At 46.8% G+C, this 20,534-nt stretch overlaps 1 protein-coding gene across 1 annotated transcript in view; it reads right to left on the reverse strand.

The window, feature by feature from the left end:
- Positions 1-3,429: 3,429 nt before the first annotated feature.
- The window catches only part of LOC135033049 (protein kinase C delta type-like), a 32,283-nt gene continuing 15,178 nt past the window's right edge, over positions 3,430-20,534 (reverse strand). Inside the window, exons 7-9 of the mRNA XM_063954146.1 lie at positions 7,992-8,147; positions 5,605-5,733; positions 3,430-4,632 (exon numbers count right to left, since the gene is read on the reverse strand). Coding sequence (XP_063810216.1) covers positions 4,501-4,632; positions 5,605-5,733; positions 7,992-8,147 — 417 coding nt within the window. The 3' untranslated portion in view covers positions 3,430-4,500. The remainder of the gene's footprint in view (positions 4,633-5,604; positions 5,734-7,991; positions 8,148-20,534) is intronic.

Below are 20,534 nucleotides of genomic sequence, written 5' to 3' on the forward strand. Positions count from 1 at the left end.
AGAAAGTGTGTGTGTGTGTGTGTGTGTGTGTGTGTGTGTGTGTGTGTGTATCAGTCACCTGGGGGGGTGGGCATGATCCAGCATCCACACGCAAAGACTCTCTTCGGCTCTGTAACCGTGCTGCGCCAACGCTACGTTGTCCTTTACACAGGAAGCAAGACAATGGGTCCGTGATAGCTGCGACAACGCTCCGCACCCCTTTACACAGGCAGCAGGAGACAGCCAGCGGGACTCGGGTATGCAGTGGCGGGATCACTGCTGTCAGATGGCGTTTGCGGCACACATCACATTCCCTTACACACACAGTGCGACTCAGGGATGGCGGCGGTGTGATAGGGGGAAAGTGTGTGCTGCTACATGCTGTCTACGGCAGCGCTCCCACTCCCATGCAGAGGCGGGAGATAAGTGGCGGCGGCGGGACTGTCAGTAATGACTGACTGGCGATAATTAATGTACTGGGGTGTGTGCTGCCAGATGGTGTGCCTGCAGATCATTTGTGCTGTGGGCAACGCACCATTGGCACACACCTAGTTACGGCACTGGTGTAGGTTATAGCATTTATTTGTCTTTTAGTGACAATATAGGATTACAGTGATGCTGTGCACCTCTTGTCATATACTGATTACAGAAGTAGTACTGTGCACCTGTCAGCAGGGCCAGATTAACAATGACGAGGATGGAGCTGCAGCTCCAGGCCCCTAATGAAAATAGGCCTAAGGCATCTGCTCTGTGCTGTAGACAGGAAAACATTTTTTCCTGCTACAGCAGCCTGCAGAAGGCTGTCTGAGGCTTCTCCCCGTCCCTCCTTCACTTCACTCCCTACCTCAGCACCGGCGGCCTAAACTGTATGCGCATGGTGCAATGGAAGGCTTACTTCACCAACCCCAGCCCTGGCTCCTCTGCGCCGCATACAGGGGGTCATTCCAAGTTGATCGCTAGCTGCCGTTGTTCGCTGCGTAGCGATCAGTGAAAAATATTGCTAATCTGCGCATGCGTATGCACCGCTATGCACACCTCGCGTCGTATGGGTACAGAGTCCTTTGTGGTTTTGCACTGGTTCTAGCAACGATTCCAAATGCACAGCCGATCGCAAGGAGATTGACAGGATGAGGGCGTTTCTGGGTGTCAACTGACCGTTTTCTGGGAGTGTTTGGAAAAACGCAGGCGTGGCTGGGTGTTTTTTGGGCGGGTATCTGACGTCATTACCGTGTCACTCATCGCAGTTATCATCGCACAGGATAAGTAACTACAGGGCTGGTCTTGTTTTGCACAAAATGTGTGCTGCACAGGCATTTGCACTCCTGCAAAGCGAAAATACACTCCCCCGTGGGCGGCGTCTATGCGTTTGCACGGCTGCTAAAACTGCTAGCGAGCGATCAACTCGGAATGACCCCCACAGTGCGGTCAGGATATTTGACGTCACAGAGACTGCACCCTAGCGACACCGCATGCTCTGAAGAAAGCAACACCATGGTAACAGCAACTGCGCAGGCTGCTTGTGAAGGCGGCCTTGTCCTGTTAAGGTGACTGAGCCTCTGAGGTGAGGTGTGCTCCTGCTGGCTGCTACACGGCTGATATAGGCACTGGCTTTAATATAAGGCTATATATATATATATATATATATATATATATATATACACTGCTCAAAAAAATAAAGGGAACACTAAAATAACACATCCTAGATCTGAATGAATGAAATATTCTTATTAAATACTTTGTTCTTTACATAGTTGAATGTGCTGACAACAAAATCACACAAACATTATCAATGGAAATCAAATTTATTAACCCATGGAGGTCTGGATTTGGAGTCACCCTCAAAATTAAAGTGGAAAAACACACTACAGGCTGATCCAACTTTGATGTAATGTCCTTAAAACAAGTCAAAATGAGGCTCAGTAGTGTGTGTGGCCTCCTCGTGCCTGTATGGGGAACGGGCGGGCCAATTTAGATAATTTGGCTTCAACTAAAGGGCTGGCACAATGGTTGTCTAAATTTCCTAATTATGAAATCAAAGATTTTCTTGCAGCTCTTTCAACATGCAGAATCTTGCCCTCTTCAATATACAGTATACAGACAGGGTTGGACTGGCCCACAGGGGTACAGGGGAAACCACCGGTGGGCCCTACTACCTGGGGCCCCAGCTCCTACTCTAGCGATCAGGTTCCAGACTGTGCTGTTACTAATCTAGTACATTATCTTGCACAGTATTTACTGTATATATTTATCTAGGGGACCAACACTTGCAAAATGGTTAAGCAAACCAATGTGGTGGCTGGGTACACCCCCTCTAGATGCTGGCCATACCCCTAAACATGGGCCCCTACCACTGCATTCCCACGGTGGACCCTACATGCCCCAGTCCGACACTGTATACAGAAATGTTTTTAGACATTTTTCACAGAGCTTATCTATCACCACATAGGAGTTTCCTCATGGGAAGATCTCATACCCATGCCTGCTATAGATGTGGCTTTGGCAGTACCCGTTAGGAGATTCTGCTTGCAAGTTAAACAATATGCTGAAGCATCATTACTTACCTATGGGGGTCATTCCGAGTTGTTCGCTCGTTGACGATTTTCGCAACGGAGCGATTAAGGCAAAAATGCGCATGTGCATGGTATGCAGTGTGCATGCGCTAAGTATTTTAGCACAAAACTTAGTAGATTTACTCACGCCTGAATGAAGAATTTTCATCGTTGAAGTGATCGGAGTGTGATTGACAGGAAGTGGGTGTTTCTGGGCGGAAACTGGCGTTTTCTGGGAGTGTGCGGAAAAACGCAGGCGTGCAAGGATAAAACGCGGGAGTGTCTGGAGAAACGGGGGAGTGGCTGGCCGAACGCAGGGCGTGTTTGTGACGTCAAACCAGGAACGAAACGGGCTGAGCTGACCGCAGTGTAGGAGTAAGTCTCAAGCTACTCAGAAGCTGCTAAGAATTTTCTATTCGTAATTCTGCTAATCTTTCGTTTGCTATTCTGCTAAGCTAAGATACACTCCCAGAGGGCGGCGGCCTAGCGTGTGCAATGCTGCTAAAATCTGCTAGCAAGCGAACAACTCAGAATGACCCCCTATGTTCCCTTCATAGCAGAATGGGCAATATTTGGCATGATTCCACCCTCAATAAGAGTCAGCAAAGGATGTAGACGACTTCTTTTAGTGGTCAGTGTGGCAGCCCGCAAGATAATACTACAGCAATTTTGAGATATCTTCAATTCATGGTATTTAAATTTGTCTTCGTGATGATTTAAATTGGATCTTTTCATTGCTTGATATTGAAATTCTATGTGAAATACACTCTATCCGCGACCATACAGGTTATATTTGCATATTGTCTTCTTTTTTGAAAATATTGTATATTATCTTCCTACAATGAAGAGACTGTACACTGAAAATGTATTTACAATGTCTTTATTGTATGACATGTAGTGCTTTAATAAAAACTTTTCTGAGATAAAAATCTGCAATTTATATATTTACTCTGTAATAATAGGCAGAGCTGTAATACATATATAGGTATATACAGTAAGTCAAAATTCATTTGTATACAAAAATTTGTTACAACTGAAGGATCTTCTCTCAGAAGGGTTGTTGCCCCTGAAGATCTTCTGGACAGTGACCCTTGTACACCCTGGGTTAAGACTCGTAGAACTCACCAGCAGGTCTTCTTGCCTATAATAGCCGCTTTTCCCATAAGGCTTTATGTGCCTACCGGTACTGGGATGCCATCAGGACTTACGCCACTGGTGGTAGTATGAGCTTAACCTTTGACTGAGTGACCCGAGTCAATGCCGATAGAACAAAAGAACCAAAGAAGAGAGGAGCTGCTCAAAGACAGAAAACAAGAGAAAGAGGGTGGTACTATAATGCCAGGGAAAAACGGGGAGATCCAAAGAAGTAAACACTAGAGTCTGCGATCGAGGACAAGACAGGAGTAACTAGGTCTAGAATACAATAGGGATATGAGAGCTCAGAACCAGTAGGTGGAATACTGGAAATGGTAGTGTCGTGTGACAGATTTACAGGGGAGCGCAGCCATTACATGTATATACAGTATAAGGGGAGTGGGATATTGGAGCTTTGGATGTAGAGGCTCACAAGCTCACGCAGAGTGTCAATTTACATAAATGATGTTATAATAGTTGGATGACTTATTATATCCCTCTCCTTTGTGGGAGGATGATAGAGAAAAAAAAGTCCGGCCTCCGCCTTCCCCATAGCCGGCCAATCACACTCCTTAGATCTTACTTCTCTATCATCCTCTGATGGATACTGGAGCTTGGGACATAGAGGCTCAGAAGCTCAGTGCAGTGTACATTTAAATAATGATGTTATTATGGCAAGGATGGCAAGGATGTTTAAAGATCTTATCTTCATTGAGGAAACGTCAGATGATATATTTACTGGTTACAAGGGCCTCAGAGAATGGATGGGTGATGTTATGCCATATCAAGTGCAGCAGAGCTCATGAAGGGGTCCCCGATGTAATCTGCAGCAGGACAGCTATATCCTGGTCTCAAATGAGAATCCCCGGAAGAGTTCCTGGTGGACGGAACTAATTGGTGACTCACAGGCTGATGGTGTAGCTGACAGAAGATCTGAGAACGCCAGGTGTGGAAGCGACTTCTTAGGTGGCTGCAGAGAGAGGAAATAAGAGATATGTATTTTATCTAAGCAGGGAGAGAGAATGCCCTTACTGTATATATGTCAGATGGGATACAGTCATGTGACCGGCATTCGGGATCCTGGCGGTCACCATGCTGGCGCCGGGATCGTGAGCGATCAAAAGCCCTACAGTCGGTATGCCGACTAACAGGGACCATTCCCACTTGTGGGTGTCCACGACACCAATAGAGTGGGAACAGAACTTATGGCGAGCACAGCAAGCCACGAGCCCGCAAGGGGCTTTTTTGCCCTCGCCTCCCTTTCCCCAGCATTCTGCGACCAGGATCCCGGGGCGCTATTCTGACCGCCGGGATCCCCACCGCCAGCCCAATCCTGTCAGACAATACTAGTATATAATAATATTGTATTCATATCAAGGGAATTCACATTCGCCTGTACCAATTATCATCTGACTGCAATCTATATACCGACTACAAAAAAGTCAGTAAGAATTAGAAATGAGCCATGGCAGCTTTATACATACACACCACAGACACACACACACACACAGTACAAGACTCTTAGACTGCCAGCTTTTAACACAGGTTACTGCACATGAGCGTGCATAACCCGTGTTGCTGTGTGGTCTGAAAGGGCCCAGTTGCAATAAACCGGGCCGAGCTACCCGGTATTCCAACTCAGGTAGCGAGCAGGGTTGAACACGTGTTCAACGTGACTCACTGTGCTGTGTGAACGGGAAGCCAGGTCAATGTAACCCATTTCACATTCACTCTGTGCGAACAGGCTGCACTTGGAGATCATGTGATCCCTAAGCACAGCCCCCACCATATCACTGCTGACGTCACCAACTCACCAATATGCCAGGTTGGGGACAGCAGTGGCAAGGGGCCTGAGGCAGGTCACACGCAGGAAGCACCCATGTCAGACTCCCGTGTGCGACCCGCCTCAGGCGGTGTAAAAGGGGTATAACAGTGCACTTACTTTGCTGGGTATGAATGGGGGTGGTATCTTGCGGGCCTCTAGCCTCTCCCAATCCATACTCCAGAAGAAGGGATGGTCTCTAATTACACCATCCACACCCAGACGCTTATCAGGATCTTCACACAGGAGCTGAAAAGAGCAACAAGACCATAATTATGTAACAGCTGAGCTGCAAATGAAATTGTTACCCATATATATCTAGACATTCATTAGATATTATTTACTTGCAGCATCAAAAAAGTGACAGACAGGCTTTTACCACATCATATTCAAGAATAAATGTGTGATAGGTAAAAGGTCATTTGCACTGAATCATTTTTTAGACTTCAAAAGAAATGTGTATATGATATCTGTGTTTTAAATGATGTATGTTGGGTTCTCAGGTCAGTCATTTAATACATGGCGCAGATATGAAATACACATGCTGTGTGTCTGCGCTGGGGTTACCCCCATACATAATAGGGCGTATGCAATTATCTCCTTTTTTGTCGCCTAGGTGAAAAAACTGAGCTTTATAGCTATTTTTAGGGCGAATAGAGATTCGCCCTGTGCAATATTTTCGCCTAGGCGAAAAATGTGACAGGAGCAGAAAACACGTGGATCAGCGAATCCACTTGTTTTCCATCGAAAATTCGGGCCATTTTTGCAAATTTTGAGGCATTTTTCGCCATTTCCTTTTCACTTAATAAAAGAAGGTGAAAAGGCATTGGCGAAAAGGCCTTCAAAACTGCCGAAAACGGCCCTAAATGAATACGAGTGTGGCAAATTCATTAGCTCTGAAATGTAATCAGAACTAATTGCATACGCCCCATAGCAGTAACCAGGGCTGCCATCAGTAAATGTAACTTGTCCCTTATGTAGAAATTGGAAATTGTCTCTGAACACTGATGCAGGACACTGAAGAGTAATAAAACCTTTCCTTGGGAACCTGTAAGACCAATATAGAAGCTTTTCCAACGGTAATTTCTTCTTCATTGAGATTATAGACTAAGAGGCCCATTTATCAAACAGTATTTGCGGCTATGTCACCAAAAACACCCGTTTACGGGAGCTAGCCACAAATACTATGTATCCCTGGAATGTATGAAGGAGGGATCGCTGTAGGTATCTCTGATACCTGCTGCGATCCCTCCATTGCTGTGGTGGATGCAATGCTGCCTAATGTATCAATATTGGGAAACACAGAATGTAACGGCAAATAAGAACCATTGATCCTTATTTCTTTGTAAGGATATCCATAGGTCTATCCCATGCATGCTTAAATTGCTGTACTGTCTTACACTCTACCACCTCTGATGGGAGGCTATTCCACTTGTCCACTACTTTTTCTGTGAAGTAATTTTTCCTCAAATATCCCTTGAATCTACCCCCCTCCAGTCTCAGTGCATGTCCTCTTGTTCTAATACTTCTCTTCATTTGAAGAATGTTTCCTTCCTGGACTTTGTTAAAACTCTTGATATATTTGAAAGTTTCTGTCATGTCCCCCCTTTCCCTTCTCTGCTCCATACTTTACATATTGAGATATTTTAGTCTTTCTGGGTAAGTTCTGTGATGTAGGCCATGCACCACTTTGTACAGTCTCTAATGTATTAATATCCTTTTGAAGATATGGCCTCCAGAATAGAATACAGTATTCTAGATGAGGCCGTACCAATGACCTATACCAGTGATGGCTAACCTTGACACTCCAGCTGTTGTTGAACTACACATCCCAGCATGCCCTGCATCAGTTTTGTTATTTGGCCATGCTAAAACTGATGCAGGGCATGCTGAGATGTGTAGTTCAACAACAGCTGGAGTGTCAAGGTTAGCCATCACTGACCTATACAGTGGCATTATTACTTCTTTCTTTCTGCTGCTGATTCCTCTCTCTATGCAACTAAGCATTTGACTAGCCTTCCTCATTGCTTTGTTACATTGCTTTACCTGCCTTTAAGTCACCTGAAATAGTGACTCCTAGATCCCTTTCCTCCTCAGTCGTTTCCAGTATAGGGCCATTAGTACTATATTTAGCTTTTGGACTTTTGAGACCCAAGTGCATGATTTTGCATTTTTTGGCATTAAACAATAATTGCCATGCTCTTGACCATTCCTCTAGTCTACCTAAATCCTCATTCGTTTTACCCCTCCTGGTGTGTCTACCCTGTTGCATACCTTTGTGTCATCTGAAAAAAGGTATATTTTCCTTTTAATGCCATTTGCAATGTCACCACTAAAGAAATTCAAATGCACCGGTCCAAGTACAGATCCCTGGGGTACTCCACTGGTAACATTTCCCTCCTGTGAATGCACTCCATTTACTACAACTCTCTCTTTTCTATACTGCAACAAAGTCAAAGAGTGATCTGGCAACCTGAGCTGCATACTCTGCACTTACTCACACTCACCTTTTCAATGATGTTTTCAGCATCAGGATCTAATGAAAAGTCCTGTAGGCCAACTAGCCTGCTATCTTCCGGGGATTGTCCAGTCAGCATTTGGAATAGGACAACTCCAAATGAGAACCAGTCTGCCGAGGTGTTATACCCGAGGAAATATTCCATCTGCCAAAAAAATGACATCATTTACTATATGCTATAGGTTTATTCACAATAATGTTAATGTAAGTCTGACATTGTATACACTGTACTAACTCAAATACATTGGTGTAAGAGCAATATTTCCATTGGGGAATTCACATGTATCAAAGGAAATAATACATACAAGTAACGCATCACTGGTTAGAATAATTATACTGGTAAATGTTATAAACATAAAAATGAATATATTTTATTTACTGATTTAGGGGCTAATTCAGGTTGGATCGCAAATAGCGATCACTAATTCCTTCATTAAAGCAGAAATTGCAATGTGGGCCCTCATTCCGAGTTGTTCGCTCGCAAGCTGCTTTGCACACGCTAAGCCGCCGCCTACTGGGAGTGAATCTTAGCTTATCAAAATTGCGAACGAAAGATTAGCAAAATTGCGAATAGACACTTCGTAGCAGTTTCTGAGTAGCTCCACACTTACTCGGCATCTGTGATCAGTTCAGTCAGTTTCGTTCCTGGTTTGACGTCACAAACACACCCAGCGTTCGGCCAGACACTCCTCCGTTTCTCCAGCCACTCCCGCGTTTTTCCCAGAAACGGTAGCGTTTTTTCGCACACACCCATAAAACGGCCTGTTTCCGCCCAGAAACACCCACTTCCTGTCAATCACATTACGATCACCAGAACGAAGAAAAAACCTCGTAATGCCGTGAGTAAAATACCTAACTGCATAGCAAATTTACTTGACGCAATCGCACTGCGGACATTGCTCATGCGCATTAGTGACTAATCACTCCGTTGCGACAAAAAAATAACGAGCGAACAACTCGGAATGACCCCCGTGATCGCAATTTCTGCTTCATCAAGGGGGTGAGGTGGCGGTTAGCATGCAAGCAAAAGGATTGCAAATTCTGCTAATTAGCAGATTTTGCAATCCTTACTGAATTAGGCACTTTATCACTTTATCAATAAATATTTGAGGGAAATCTCCCCAAAACACATGATGTCATAAGCTACCTTGTAAGTAATAAGTATTCTAATAATATATGTGCAGGGGAGCACAGCAGATATTGGAGATACAGTGCCTGCTGTGGTTTCCAGTTTTCACTCACAATAGCAGCCCCATAAGTTTCTATAGGGACTGGTGTTTTGCTGAATTTACCCAGCTCCTTGGCACCATATCTCATGCCATATCAAGGGTAACTGGAGAGGGATCCTATGGATACCTATAAATCATAAACCTATGGATCAGTACAAATTAGAAACCTATATGGGCTGTGTTTGTGAGCAAAGATGGGAGGCCGCAGCAGATATCTCCGATACTGGCACACTCCACTTGTCCTGGCACAGTCAGCAGACCACGCATGTGCAATAGTGTGCCCAGATCCTGAAGATCCTTCCTCCTACATGTTGGTGGGGATGATAGCAGTAACCCTTAGTGGTACCAGCTTTACTCAAACATTTACAACCAAGGGGATCATTCTACACCCTCTGAATCCTCGTTCAATTGATAAGAAAGCTAACACCATATGAAGATGGCGTTTACTAACGCTGTCAAACTCCGAAAATATTTACTTTCTCTGACGTCCTAGTGGATGCTGGGAACTCCGTAAGGACCATGGGGAATAGCGGGCTCCGAAGGAGGCTGGGCACTCTAGAAAGATTTATGACTACCTGGTGTGCACTGGCTCCTCCCTCTATGACCCTCCTCCAGACCTCAGTTAGATTCTTGTGCCCGGCCGAGGTCGGATGCACACTAGGGGCTCTCCTGAGCTTCTAGAAAGAAAGTATAATTTTAGGTTTTTTATTTTCAGTGAGACCTGCTGGCAACAGGCTCACTGCAGCGAGGGACTAAGGGGAGAAGAAGCGAACCTGCCTGCTTGCAGCCAGCTTGGACTTCTTAGGCTACTGGACACCATTAGCTCCAGAGGGATCGACCGCAGGCCCAGTCCTTGGTGTTCGGTCCCGGAGCCGCGCCGCCGTCCCCCTTACAGAGCCAGAAGCAAGAAGAGGTCCGGAAAATCGGCGGCAGAAGACATCAGTCTTCACCAAGATAGCGCACAGCACTGCAGCTGTGCGCCATTGCTCCTCACACACACTTCACACTCCGGTCACTGAGGGTGCAGGGCGCTGGGGGGGGGCGCCCTGAGAAGCAATAATACCACCTTGGCTGGCAAAAATTAGAGATGAGCGGGTTCGGTTTCTCTGAATCCGAACCTGCCCGAACTTCATGGTTTTTTTCACGGGTCCGAGCAGACTCGGATCCTCCCGCCTTGCTCGGTTAACCCGAGCGCGCCCGAACGTCATCATGACGCTGTCGGATTCTCGCGAGACTCGGATTCTATATAAGGAGCCGCGCGTCGCCGCCATTTTCACACGTGCATTGAGATTGATAGGGAGAGGACGTGGCTGGCGTCCTCTCCATTTAGATTATAAGAGAGAGAGATTTACTGGAGCTTAGGACTAGGAGGAGTACTGTAGAAGTGTAGAGAGTGCAGAGAGTTTACTAGTGAGTGACCACCAGACAGTGCAGTTTATTTAATATATCCGTTCTCTGCCTGAAAAAAGCGATACACACAGTGACTCAGTCACATACCATATCTGTGTGCACTGCTCAGGCTCAGCCCAGTGTGCTGCATCATCTATATATATTATATATCTGTCTGACTGCTCAGCTCACACAGCTTATAATTGTGGGGGAGACTGGGGAGCACTGCAGTGCCAGTTATAGGTTATAGCAGGAGCCAGGAGTACATAATATTATATAGTGAGTGACCACCAGACAGTGCAGTTTATTTAATATATCCGTTCTCTGCCTGAAAAAAGCGATACACACAGTGACTCAGTCACATACCATATCTGTGTGCACTGCTCAGGCTCAGCCCAGTGTGCTGCATCATCTATATATATTATATATCTGTCTGACTGCTCAGCTCACACAGCTTATAATTGTGGGGGAGACTGGGGAGCACTGCAGTGCCAGTTATAGGTTATAGCAGGAGCCAGGAGTACATAATATTATATTAAAATTAAACAGTGCACACTTTTGCTGCAGGAGTGCCACTGCCAGTGTGACTGACCAGTGACCTGACCACACTGACCACCAGTATAGTTAGTAGTATACTTATATTGTGATTGCCTGAAAAAGTTAAACACTCGTCGTGTGACTTCACTTGTGTGTTGTTTTTTTTTTTATTCTATAAAAATAAAACTCATTCTGCTGACAGACAGTGTCCAGCAGGTCCGTCATTATATAATATATAATATATACCTGTCCGGCTGCAGTAGTGATATATATATATTTTTTATATCATTTATCATCCAGTCGCAGCAGACACAGTACGGTAGTTCACGGCTGTGGCTACCTCTGTGTCTGCACTCGGCAGGCAGTCCGTCCATAATTGTATACCACCTAACCGTGGTTTTTTTTTCTTCTTTATACATACATACTACTACAACATCTCTTTATCAACCAGTCTATATTAGCAGCAGACACAGTACAGTACGGTAGTTCACGGCTGTGGCTACCTCTGTGTCTGCACTCGGCAGGCAGTCCGTCCATAATTGTATACCACCTAACCGTGGTTTTTTTTTCTTTCTTCTTTATACATACATAGTTACATAGACATCTCTTTATCAACCAGTCTATATTAGCAGCAGACACAGTACAGTACGGTAGTTCACGGCTGTGGCTACCTCTGTGTCTGCACTCGGCAGGCAGTCCGTCCATAATTGTATACCACCTAACCGTGGTTTTTTTTTCTTTCTTCTTTATACATACATAGTTACATAGACATCTCTTTATCAACCAGTCTATATTAGCAGCAGACACAGTACAGTACGGTAGTTCACGGCTGTGGCTACCTCTGTGTCTGCACTCGGCAGGCAGTCCGTCCATAATTGTATACCACCTAACCGTGGTTTTTTTTTCTTTCTTCTTTATACATACATAGTTACATAGACATCTCTTTATCAACCAGTCTATATTAGCAGCAGACACAGTACAGTACGGTAGTTCACGGCTGTGGCTACCTCTGTGTCTGCACTCGGCAGGCAGTCCGTCCATAATTGTATACCACCTAACCGTGGTTTTTTTTTCTTTCTTCTTTATACATACATAGTTACATAGACATCTCTTTATCAACCAGTCTATATTAGCAGCAGACACAGTACAGTACGGTAGTTCACGGCTGTGGCTACCTCTGTGTCTGCACTCGGCAGGCAGTCCGTCCATAATTGTATACCACCTAACCGTGGTTTTTTTTTCTTTCTTCTTTATACATACATACTACTACGACATCTCTTTATCAACCAGTCTATATTATTAGCAGCAGACACAGTACAGTACGGTAGTTCACGGCTGTGGCTACCTCTGTGTCTGCACTCGGCAGGCAGTCCGTCCATAATTGTATACCACCTAACCGTGTTTTTTTTTCTTTCTTCTTTATACATACATAGTTACATAGACATCTCTTTATCAACCAGTCTATATTAGCAGCAGACACAGTACAGTACGGTAGTTCACGGCTGTGGCTACCTCTGTGTCTGCACTCGGCAGGCAGTCCATAATTGTATACTAGTATCCATCTCCATTGTTTACCTGAGGTGCCTTTTAGTTGTGCCTATTAAAATATGGAGAACAAAAATGTTGAGGTTCCAAAATTAGGGAAAGATCAAGATCCACTTCCACCTCGTGCTGAAGCTGCTGCCACTAGTCATGGCCGAGACGATGAAATGCCAGCAACGTCGTCTGCCAAGGCCGATGCCCAATGTCATAGTACAGAGCATGTCAAATCCAAAACACCAAATATCAGTAAAAAAAGGACTCCAAAACCTAAAATAAAATTGTCGGAGGAGAAGCGTAAACTTGCCAATATGCCATTTACCACACGGAGTGGCAAGGAACGGCTGAGGCCCTGGCCTATGTTCATGGCTAGTGGTTCAGCTTCACATGAGGATGGAAGCACTCAGCCTCTCGCTAGAAAACTGAAAAGACTCAAGCTGGCAAAAGCACCGCAAAGAACTGTGCGTTCTTCGAAATCCCAAATCCACAAGGAGAGTCCAATTGTGTCGGTTGCGATGCCTGACCTTCCCAACACTGGACGTGAAGAGCATGCGCCTTCCACCATTTGCACGACCCCTGCAAGTGCTGGAAGGAGCACCCGCAGTCCAGTTCCTGATAGTCAGATTGAAGATGAAGATGTTGAAGTACACCAGGATGAGGAGGATATGGGTGTTGCTGGCGCTGGGGAGGAAATTGACCAGGAGGATTCTGATGGTGAGGTGGTTTGTTTAAGTCAGGCACCCGGGGAGACACCTGTGGTCCGTGGGAGGAATATGGCCGTTGACATGCCTGGTGAAAATACCAAAAAAATCAGCTCTTCAGTGTGGAGGTATTTCAACAGAAAAGCGGACAACAGGTGTCAAGCCGTGTGTTGCCTTTGTCAAGCTGTAATAAGTAGGGGTAAGGACGTTAACCACCTCGGAACATCCTCCCTTATACGTCACCTGCAGCGCATTCATAATAAGTCAGTGACAAGTTCAAAAACTTTGGGCGACAGCGGAAGCAGTCCACTGACCAGTAAATCCCTTCCTCTTGTAACCAAGCTCACGCAAACTACCCCACCAACTCCCTCAGTGTCAATTTCCTCCTTCCCCAGGAATGCCAATAGTCCTGCAGGCCATGTCACTGGCAATTCTGACGAGTCCTCTCCTGCCTGGGATTCCTCCGATGCATCCTTGCGTGTAACGCCTACTGCTGCTGGCGCTGCTGTTGTTGCTGCTGGGAGTCGATGGTCATCCCAGAGGGGAAGTCGTAAGCCCACTTGTACTACTTCCAGTAAGCAATTGACTGTCCAACAGTCCTTTGCGAGGAAGATGAAATATCACAGCAGTCATCCTGCTGCAAAGCGGATAACTGAGGCCTTGACAACTATGTTGGTGTTAGACGTGCGTCCGGTATCCGCCGTTAGTTCACAGGGAACTAGACAATTTATTGAGGCAGTGTGCCCCCGTTACCAAATACCATCTAGGTTCCACTTCTCTAGGCAGGCGATACCGAGAATGTACACGGACGTCAGAAAAAGACTCACCAGTGTCCTAAAAAATGCAGTTGTACCCAATGTCCACTTAACCACGGACATGTGGACAAGTGGAGCAGGGCAGGGTCAGGACTATATGACTGTGACAGCCCACTGGGTAGATGTATGGACTCCCACCGCAAGAACAGCAGCGGCGGCACCAGTAGCAGCATCTCGCAAACGCCAACTCTTTCCTAGGCAGGCTACGCTTTGTATCACCGCTTTCCAGAATACGCACACAGCTGAAAACCTCTTACGGCAACTGAGGAAGATCATCGCGGAATGGCTTACCCCAATTGGACTCTCCTGTGGATTTGTGGCATCGGACAACGCCAGCAATATTGTGTGTGCATTAAATATGGGCAAATTCCAGCACGTCCCATGTTTTGCACATACCTTGAATTTGGTGGTGCAGAATTTTTTAAAAAACGACAGGGGCGTGCAAGAGATGCTGTCGGTGGCCAGAAGAATTGCGGGACACTTTCGGCGTACAGGCACCACGTACAGAAGACTGGAGCACCACCAAAAACTACTGAACCTGCCCTGCCATCATCTGAAGCAAGAAGTGGTAACGAGGTGGAATTCAACCCTCTATATGCTTCAGAGGTTGGAGGAGCAGCAAAAGGCCATTCAAGCCTATACAATTGAGCACGATATAGTAGGTGGAATGCACCTGTCTCAAGCGCAGTGGAGAATGATTTCAACGTTGTGCAAGGTTCTGATGCCCTTTGAACTTGCCACACGTGAAGTCAGTTCAGACACTGCCAGCCTGAGTCAGGTCATTCCCCTCATCAGGCTTTTGCAGAAGAAGCTGGAGACATTGAAGGAGGAGCTAACACGGAGCGATTCCGCTAGGCATGTGGGACTTGTGGATGGAGCCCTTAATTCGCTTAACAAGGATTCACGGGTGGTCAATCTGTTGAAATCAGAGCACTACATTTTGGCCACCGTGCTCGATCCTAGATTTAAAGCCTACCTTGGATCTCTCTTTCCGGCAGACACAAGTCTGCTGGGGTTGAAAGACCTGCTGGTGACAAAATTGTCAAGTCAAGCGGAACGCGACCTGTCAACATCTCCTCCTTCACATTCTCCCGCAACTGGGGGTGCGAGGAAAAGGCTCAGAATTCCGAGCCCACCCGCTGGCGGTGATGCAGGGCAGTCTGGAGCGACTGCTGATGCTGACATCTGGTCCGGACTGAAGGACCTGACAACGATTACGGACATGTCGTCTACTGTCACTGCATATGATTCTCTCAACATTGATAGAATGGTGGAGGATTATATGAGTGACCGCATCCAAGTAGGCACGTCACACAGTCCGTACTTATACTGGCAGGAAAAAGAGGCAATTTGGAGGCCCTTGCACAAACTGGCTTTATTCTACCTAAGTTGCCCTCCCACAAGTGTGTACTCCGAAAGAGTGTTTAGTGCCGCCGCTCACCTTGTCAGCAATCGGCGTACGAGGTTACATCCAGAAAATGTGGAGAAGATGATGTTCATTAAAATGAATTATAATCAATTCCTCCGCGGAGACATTGACCAGCAGCAATTGCCTCCACAAAGTACACAGGGAGCTGAGATGGTGGATTCCAGTGGGGACGAATTGATAATCTGTGAGGAGGGGGATGTACACGGTGATATATCGGAGGGTGATGATGAGGTGGACATCTTGCCTCTGTAGAGCCAGTTTGTGCAAGGAGAGATTAATTGCTTCTTTTTTGGGGGGGGTCCAAACCAACCCGTCATATCAGTCACAGTCGTGTGGCAGACCCTGTCACTGAAATGATGGGTTGGTTAAAGTGTGCATGTCCTGTTTTGTTTATACAACATAAGGGTGGGTGGGAGGGCCCAAGGAAAATTCCATCTTGCACCTCTTTTTTCTTTTCTTTTTCTTTGCATCATGTGCTGATTGGGGAGGGTTTTTTGGAAGGGACATCCTGCGTGACACTGCAGTGCCACTCCTAAATGGGCCCGGTGTTTGTGTCGGCCACTAGGGTCGCTAATCTTACTCACACAGTCAGCTACCTCATTGCGCCTCTTTTTTTCTTTGCGTCATGTGCTGTTTGGGGAGGGTTTTTTGGAAGGGACATCCTGCGTGACACTGCAGTGCCACTCCTAGATGGGCCCGGTGTTTGTGTCGGCCACTAGGGTCGCTAATCTTACTCACACAGCTACCTCATTGCGCCTCTTTTTTTCTTTGCGTCATGTGCTGTTTGGGGAGGGTTTTTTGGAAGGGCCATCCTGCGTGACACTGCAGTGCCACTCCTAGATGGGCCCGGTGTTTGTGTCGGCCACTAAGGTCGCTAATCTTACTCACACAGCTACCTCATTGCGCCTCTTTTTTTCTTTGCGTCATGTGCTGTTTGGGGAGGGTTTTTTGGAAGGGACATCCTGCGTGACACTGCAGTGCCACTCCTAGATGGGCCCGGTGTTTGTGTCGGCCACTAGGGTCGCTTATCTTACTCACACAGCGACCTCGGTGCAAATTTTAGGACTAAAAATAATATTGTGAGGTGTGAGGTATTCAGAATAGACTGAAAATGAGTGTAAATTATGGTTTTTGAGGTTAATAATACTTTGGGATCAAAATGACCCCCAAATTCTATGATTTAAGCTGTTTTTTAGTGTTTTTTGAAAAAAACACCCGAATCCAAAACACACCCGAATCCGACAAAAAAAATTCGGTGAGGTTTTGCCAAAACGCGTTCGAACCCAAAACACGGCCGCGGTACCGAACCCAAAACCAAAACACAAAACCCGAAAAATTTCAGGCGCTCATCTCTAGCAAAAATACCACAATATATAGCCCCAGAGGCTATATATGTGGAAAATACCCCTGCCAGAATATAGGAAAAAGCGGGAGAATAGTCCGCGGAAAAGGGGCGGAGCTATCTCCTTCAGCACACTGGCGCCATTTCTCCCTCACAGCTCCGCTGGAAGGAAGCTCCCTGGCTCTCCCCTGCAGTCTACACTACAGAAAAGGGTAAAAAAGAGAGGGGGGGCACTAAATTTAAGGCGCAGTATACAGTTATATAGAAAAAGCAGCTATAGGGGACATAACTCAGTTAGTCCCTGCATTATATAGCGCTCTGGTGTGTGCTGGCATACTCTCACTCTGTCCCCCCAAAGGGCTTTTGTGGGTCCTGTCCTCTGTTAAAACATTCCCTGTGTGTGTGCGGTGTGTCGGTACGGCTGTGTCGACATGTTTGATGAGGATAATGATGTGGAGACGGAGCAGATGCCTTTAGGAGGGATGTCACCCCCTGCGGGGCAGACACCTGAGTGGATGAGCTTATGGAAAGAAATGAGTGCATGTATAGACTCTTTACATAAGAAATTTGACGACATGCCAAATGTGGGACAGCCGACTTCTCAGCTCGTGCCTGTCCAGGCGTCTCAAAGGTCATCAGGGGCTCTGAAACGCCCGCTACCTCAGACCGCAGATGCAGATGTCGACACTGATACTGACACCAGTGTCGACGACGATGAGTCTAACCTGATGCCCACTAAGGCCATTCACTGCATGATTGAGGCAATGAAAGAGGTGTTACACATTTCTGATATAAATACAGGTACCACTAAAAAGGGTATTATGTTTGGGGAGAAAAAACTACCCGTAGTTTTTCCCCCATCAGATGAATTAAATGAAGTGTGTGAAGAAGCGTGGGCTTTTCCTGATAAAAAATTGGTAATTCCTAAGAAGGTACTAATGGCGTTCCCTTTCCCGCCAGAGGATAGGTCACGTTGGGAAACACCCCCTAGGGTGGATAAAGCGCTCACACGTTTGTCTAAAAAGGTGGCACTACCGTCTCCGGATACGGCCGCCCTCAAGGAACCTGCTGATAGAAAGCAGGAGGCGATCCTGAAGTCTGTATACACACACTCAGGCATTATACTTAGGCCAGCTATTGCGTCAGCATGGATGTGCAGTGCTGCCGCTGCGTGGTCAGATAAACTGTCAGAAAATATTGACACACTAGACAGAGACACGATCCTGTTAACCATAGACCATATCAAAGACTCAGTCTTATATATGAGAGATGCACAGAGGGAAATCTGCCGGCTGGCATCAAAAGTAAGTGCATTGTCCATTTCTGCTAGGAGAGGCTTATGGACTCGCCAGTGGACAGGAGATGCAGATTCTAAAAGGCACATGGAAGTTTTGTCTTATAAGGGTGAGGAATTATTTGGGGATGGTCTCTCGGACCTAGTTTCCACAGCGATGTCTGGGAAGTCAGCATTTTTACCCCATGTCCCCTCACAGCCTAAGAAGGCGCCGTTTTATCAGGTTCAGTCCTTTCGGACCCAGAAAAACAAGCGTGGAAAAGGTGGGTCTTTTCTGTCCAGAGGCAGAGGTAGGGAAAAAGGCTGCAACAAACAGCAGGTTCCCAGGAGCAAAAGTCCTCCCCCGCTTCTTCTTCCAAGTCCGCCGCATGACGGTGGGGCTCCACAGACGGAGCCAGGTACGGTGGGGGGCCGCCTCAAGAATTTCAGCGATCGGTGGGCTCGCTCACAGGTGGATCCCTGGATCCTTCAAATAGTATCTCAAGGGTACAAACTGGAATTCGAGGCGTCTCCACCCCACCGCTTCCTAAAATCTGCCTTGCCGATTGCTCCCTCAGACAGGGAGGCGGTGCTAGCGGCAATTCACAAGCTGTATTCCCAGCAGGTGATAATCAAGGTACCCCTACTTCAACAAGGCCGGGGTTACTATTCCACACTATTTGTGGTGCCGAAACCGGACGGTTCGGTGAGACCCATTCTAAATTTGAAATCCTTGAACACATTCATAAAAAAATTCAAGTTCAAGATGGAATCGCTCAGGGCGGTTATTGCAAGCCTGGACGAGGGGGATTACATGGTATCCCTGGACATCAAGGATGCTTACTTGCATGTCCCCATTTACCATCCTCACCAGGAGTACCTCAGATTTGTGGTACAGGATTGCCATTACCAATTCCAGACGCTGCCGTTTGGACTGTCCACGGCACCGAGGGTATTTACCAAGGTTATGGCGGAAATGATGATACTCCTTCGAAAAAAGGGAGTTTTAATTATCCCGTACTTGGACGATCTCCTAATAAAGGCGAGGTCCAAGGAACAGTTGTTGGTGGGAGTAGCACTATCTCAGGAAGTGCTGCACCAGCACGGCTGGATTCTGAATATCCCAAAGTCACAGCTGGTTCCGACGACACGTCTACTGTTCCTGGGTATGATTCTGGATACAGTACAGAAAAAAGTGTTTCTCCCGGAGGAGAAAGCCAGGGAGTTGTCATCTCTAGTCAGAGACCTCCTGAAACCAAAACAGGTATCGGTGCATCACTGCACGCGGGTCCTGGGAAAGATGGTAGCTTCTTACGAAGCAATTCCCTTCGGCAGGTTCCATGCCAGAATCTTTCAGTGGGACCTGTTGGACAAATGGTCCGGTTCGCATCTTCAGATGCATCGCTTAATAACCCTGTCTCCAAGAACCAGGGTGTCTCTACTGTGGTGGCTGCAGAGTGCCCATCTTCTAGAGGGCCGCAGGTTCGGCATACAGGACTGGGTCCTGGTGACCACGGATGCCAGCCTTCGAGGCTGGGGGGCAGTCACACGGGGAAGAAACTTCCAAGGACTATGGTCGAGTCAGGAGACTTCCCTTCACATAAATATTCTGGAACTAAGGGCCATTTACAATGCCCTAAGTCAAGCAAAATCCCTGCTCCTACACCAGCCGGTGCTGATCCAGTCAGACAACATCACGGCAGTCGCCCATGTAAATCGACAGGGCGGCACAAGAAGCAGGATGGCAATGGCAGAAGCCACAAGAATTCTCCGATGGGTGGAAAATCATGTACTAGCACTGTCAGCAGTGTTCATTCCGGGAGTGGACAACTGGGAAGCAGACTTCCTCAGCAGACACGACCTCCACCCGGGAGAGTGGGGACTTCATCCAGAAGTCTTCCAGATGCTGGTAAACCATTGGGAAAAACCACAGGTGGACATGATGGCGTCCCGCCTCAACAAAAAGTTAAAAAGATATTGCGCCAGGTCAAGGGACCCTCAGGCGATAGCTGTGGACGCTCTAGTGACACCGTGGGTGTACCAGTCGGTTTATGTGTTCCCTCCTCTGCCTCTCATACCAAAGGTATTGAGAATAATAAGAAAGCGAGGAGTAAACACAATTCTCGTGGTTCCAGATTGGCCAAGACGAGCGTGGTACCCGGAACTTCAAGAGATGATCTCAGAGGACCCATGGCCTCTGCCACTCAGACAGGACCTGCTGCAGCAGGGGCCCTGTCTGTTCCAAGACTTACCGCGGCTGCGTTTGACGGCATGGCGG

Source organism: Pseudophryne corroboree, chromosome 2 (genome assembly GCF_028390025.1).
Source record: "Pseudophryne corroboree isolate aPseCor3 chromosome 2, aPseCor3.hap2, whole genome shotgun sequence".
NCBI lineage: Eukaryota > Metazoa > Chordata > Amphibia > Anura > Myobatrachidae > Pseudophryne > Pseudophryne corroboree.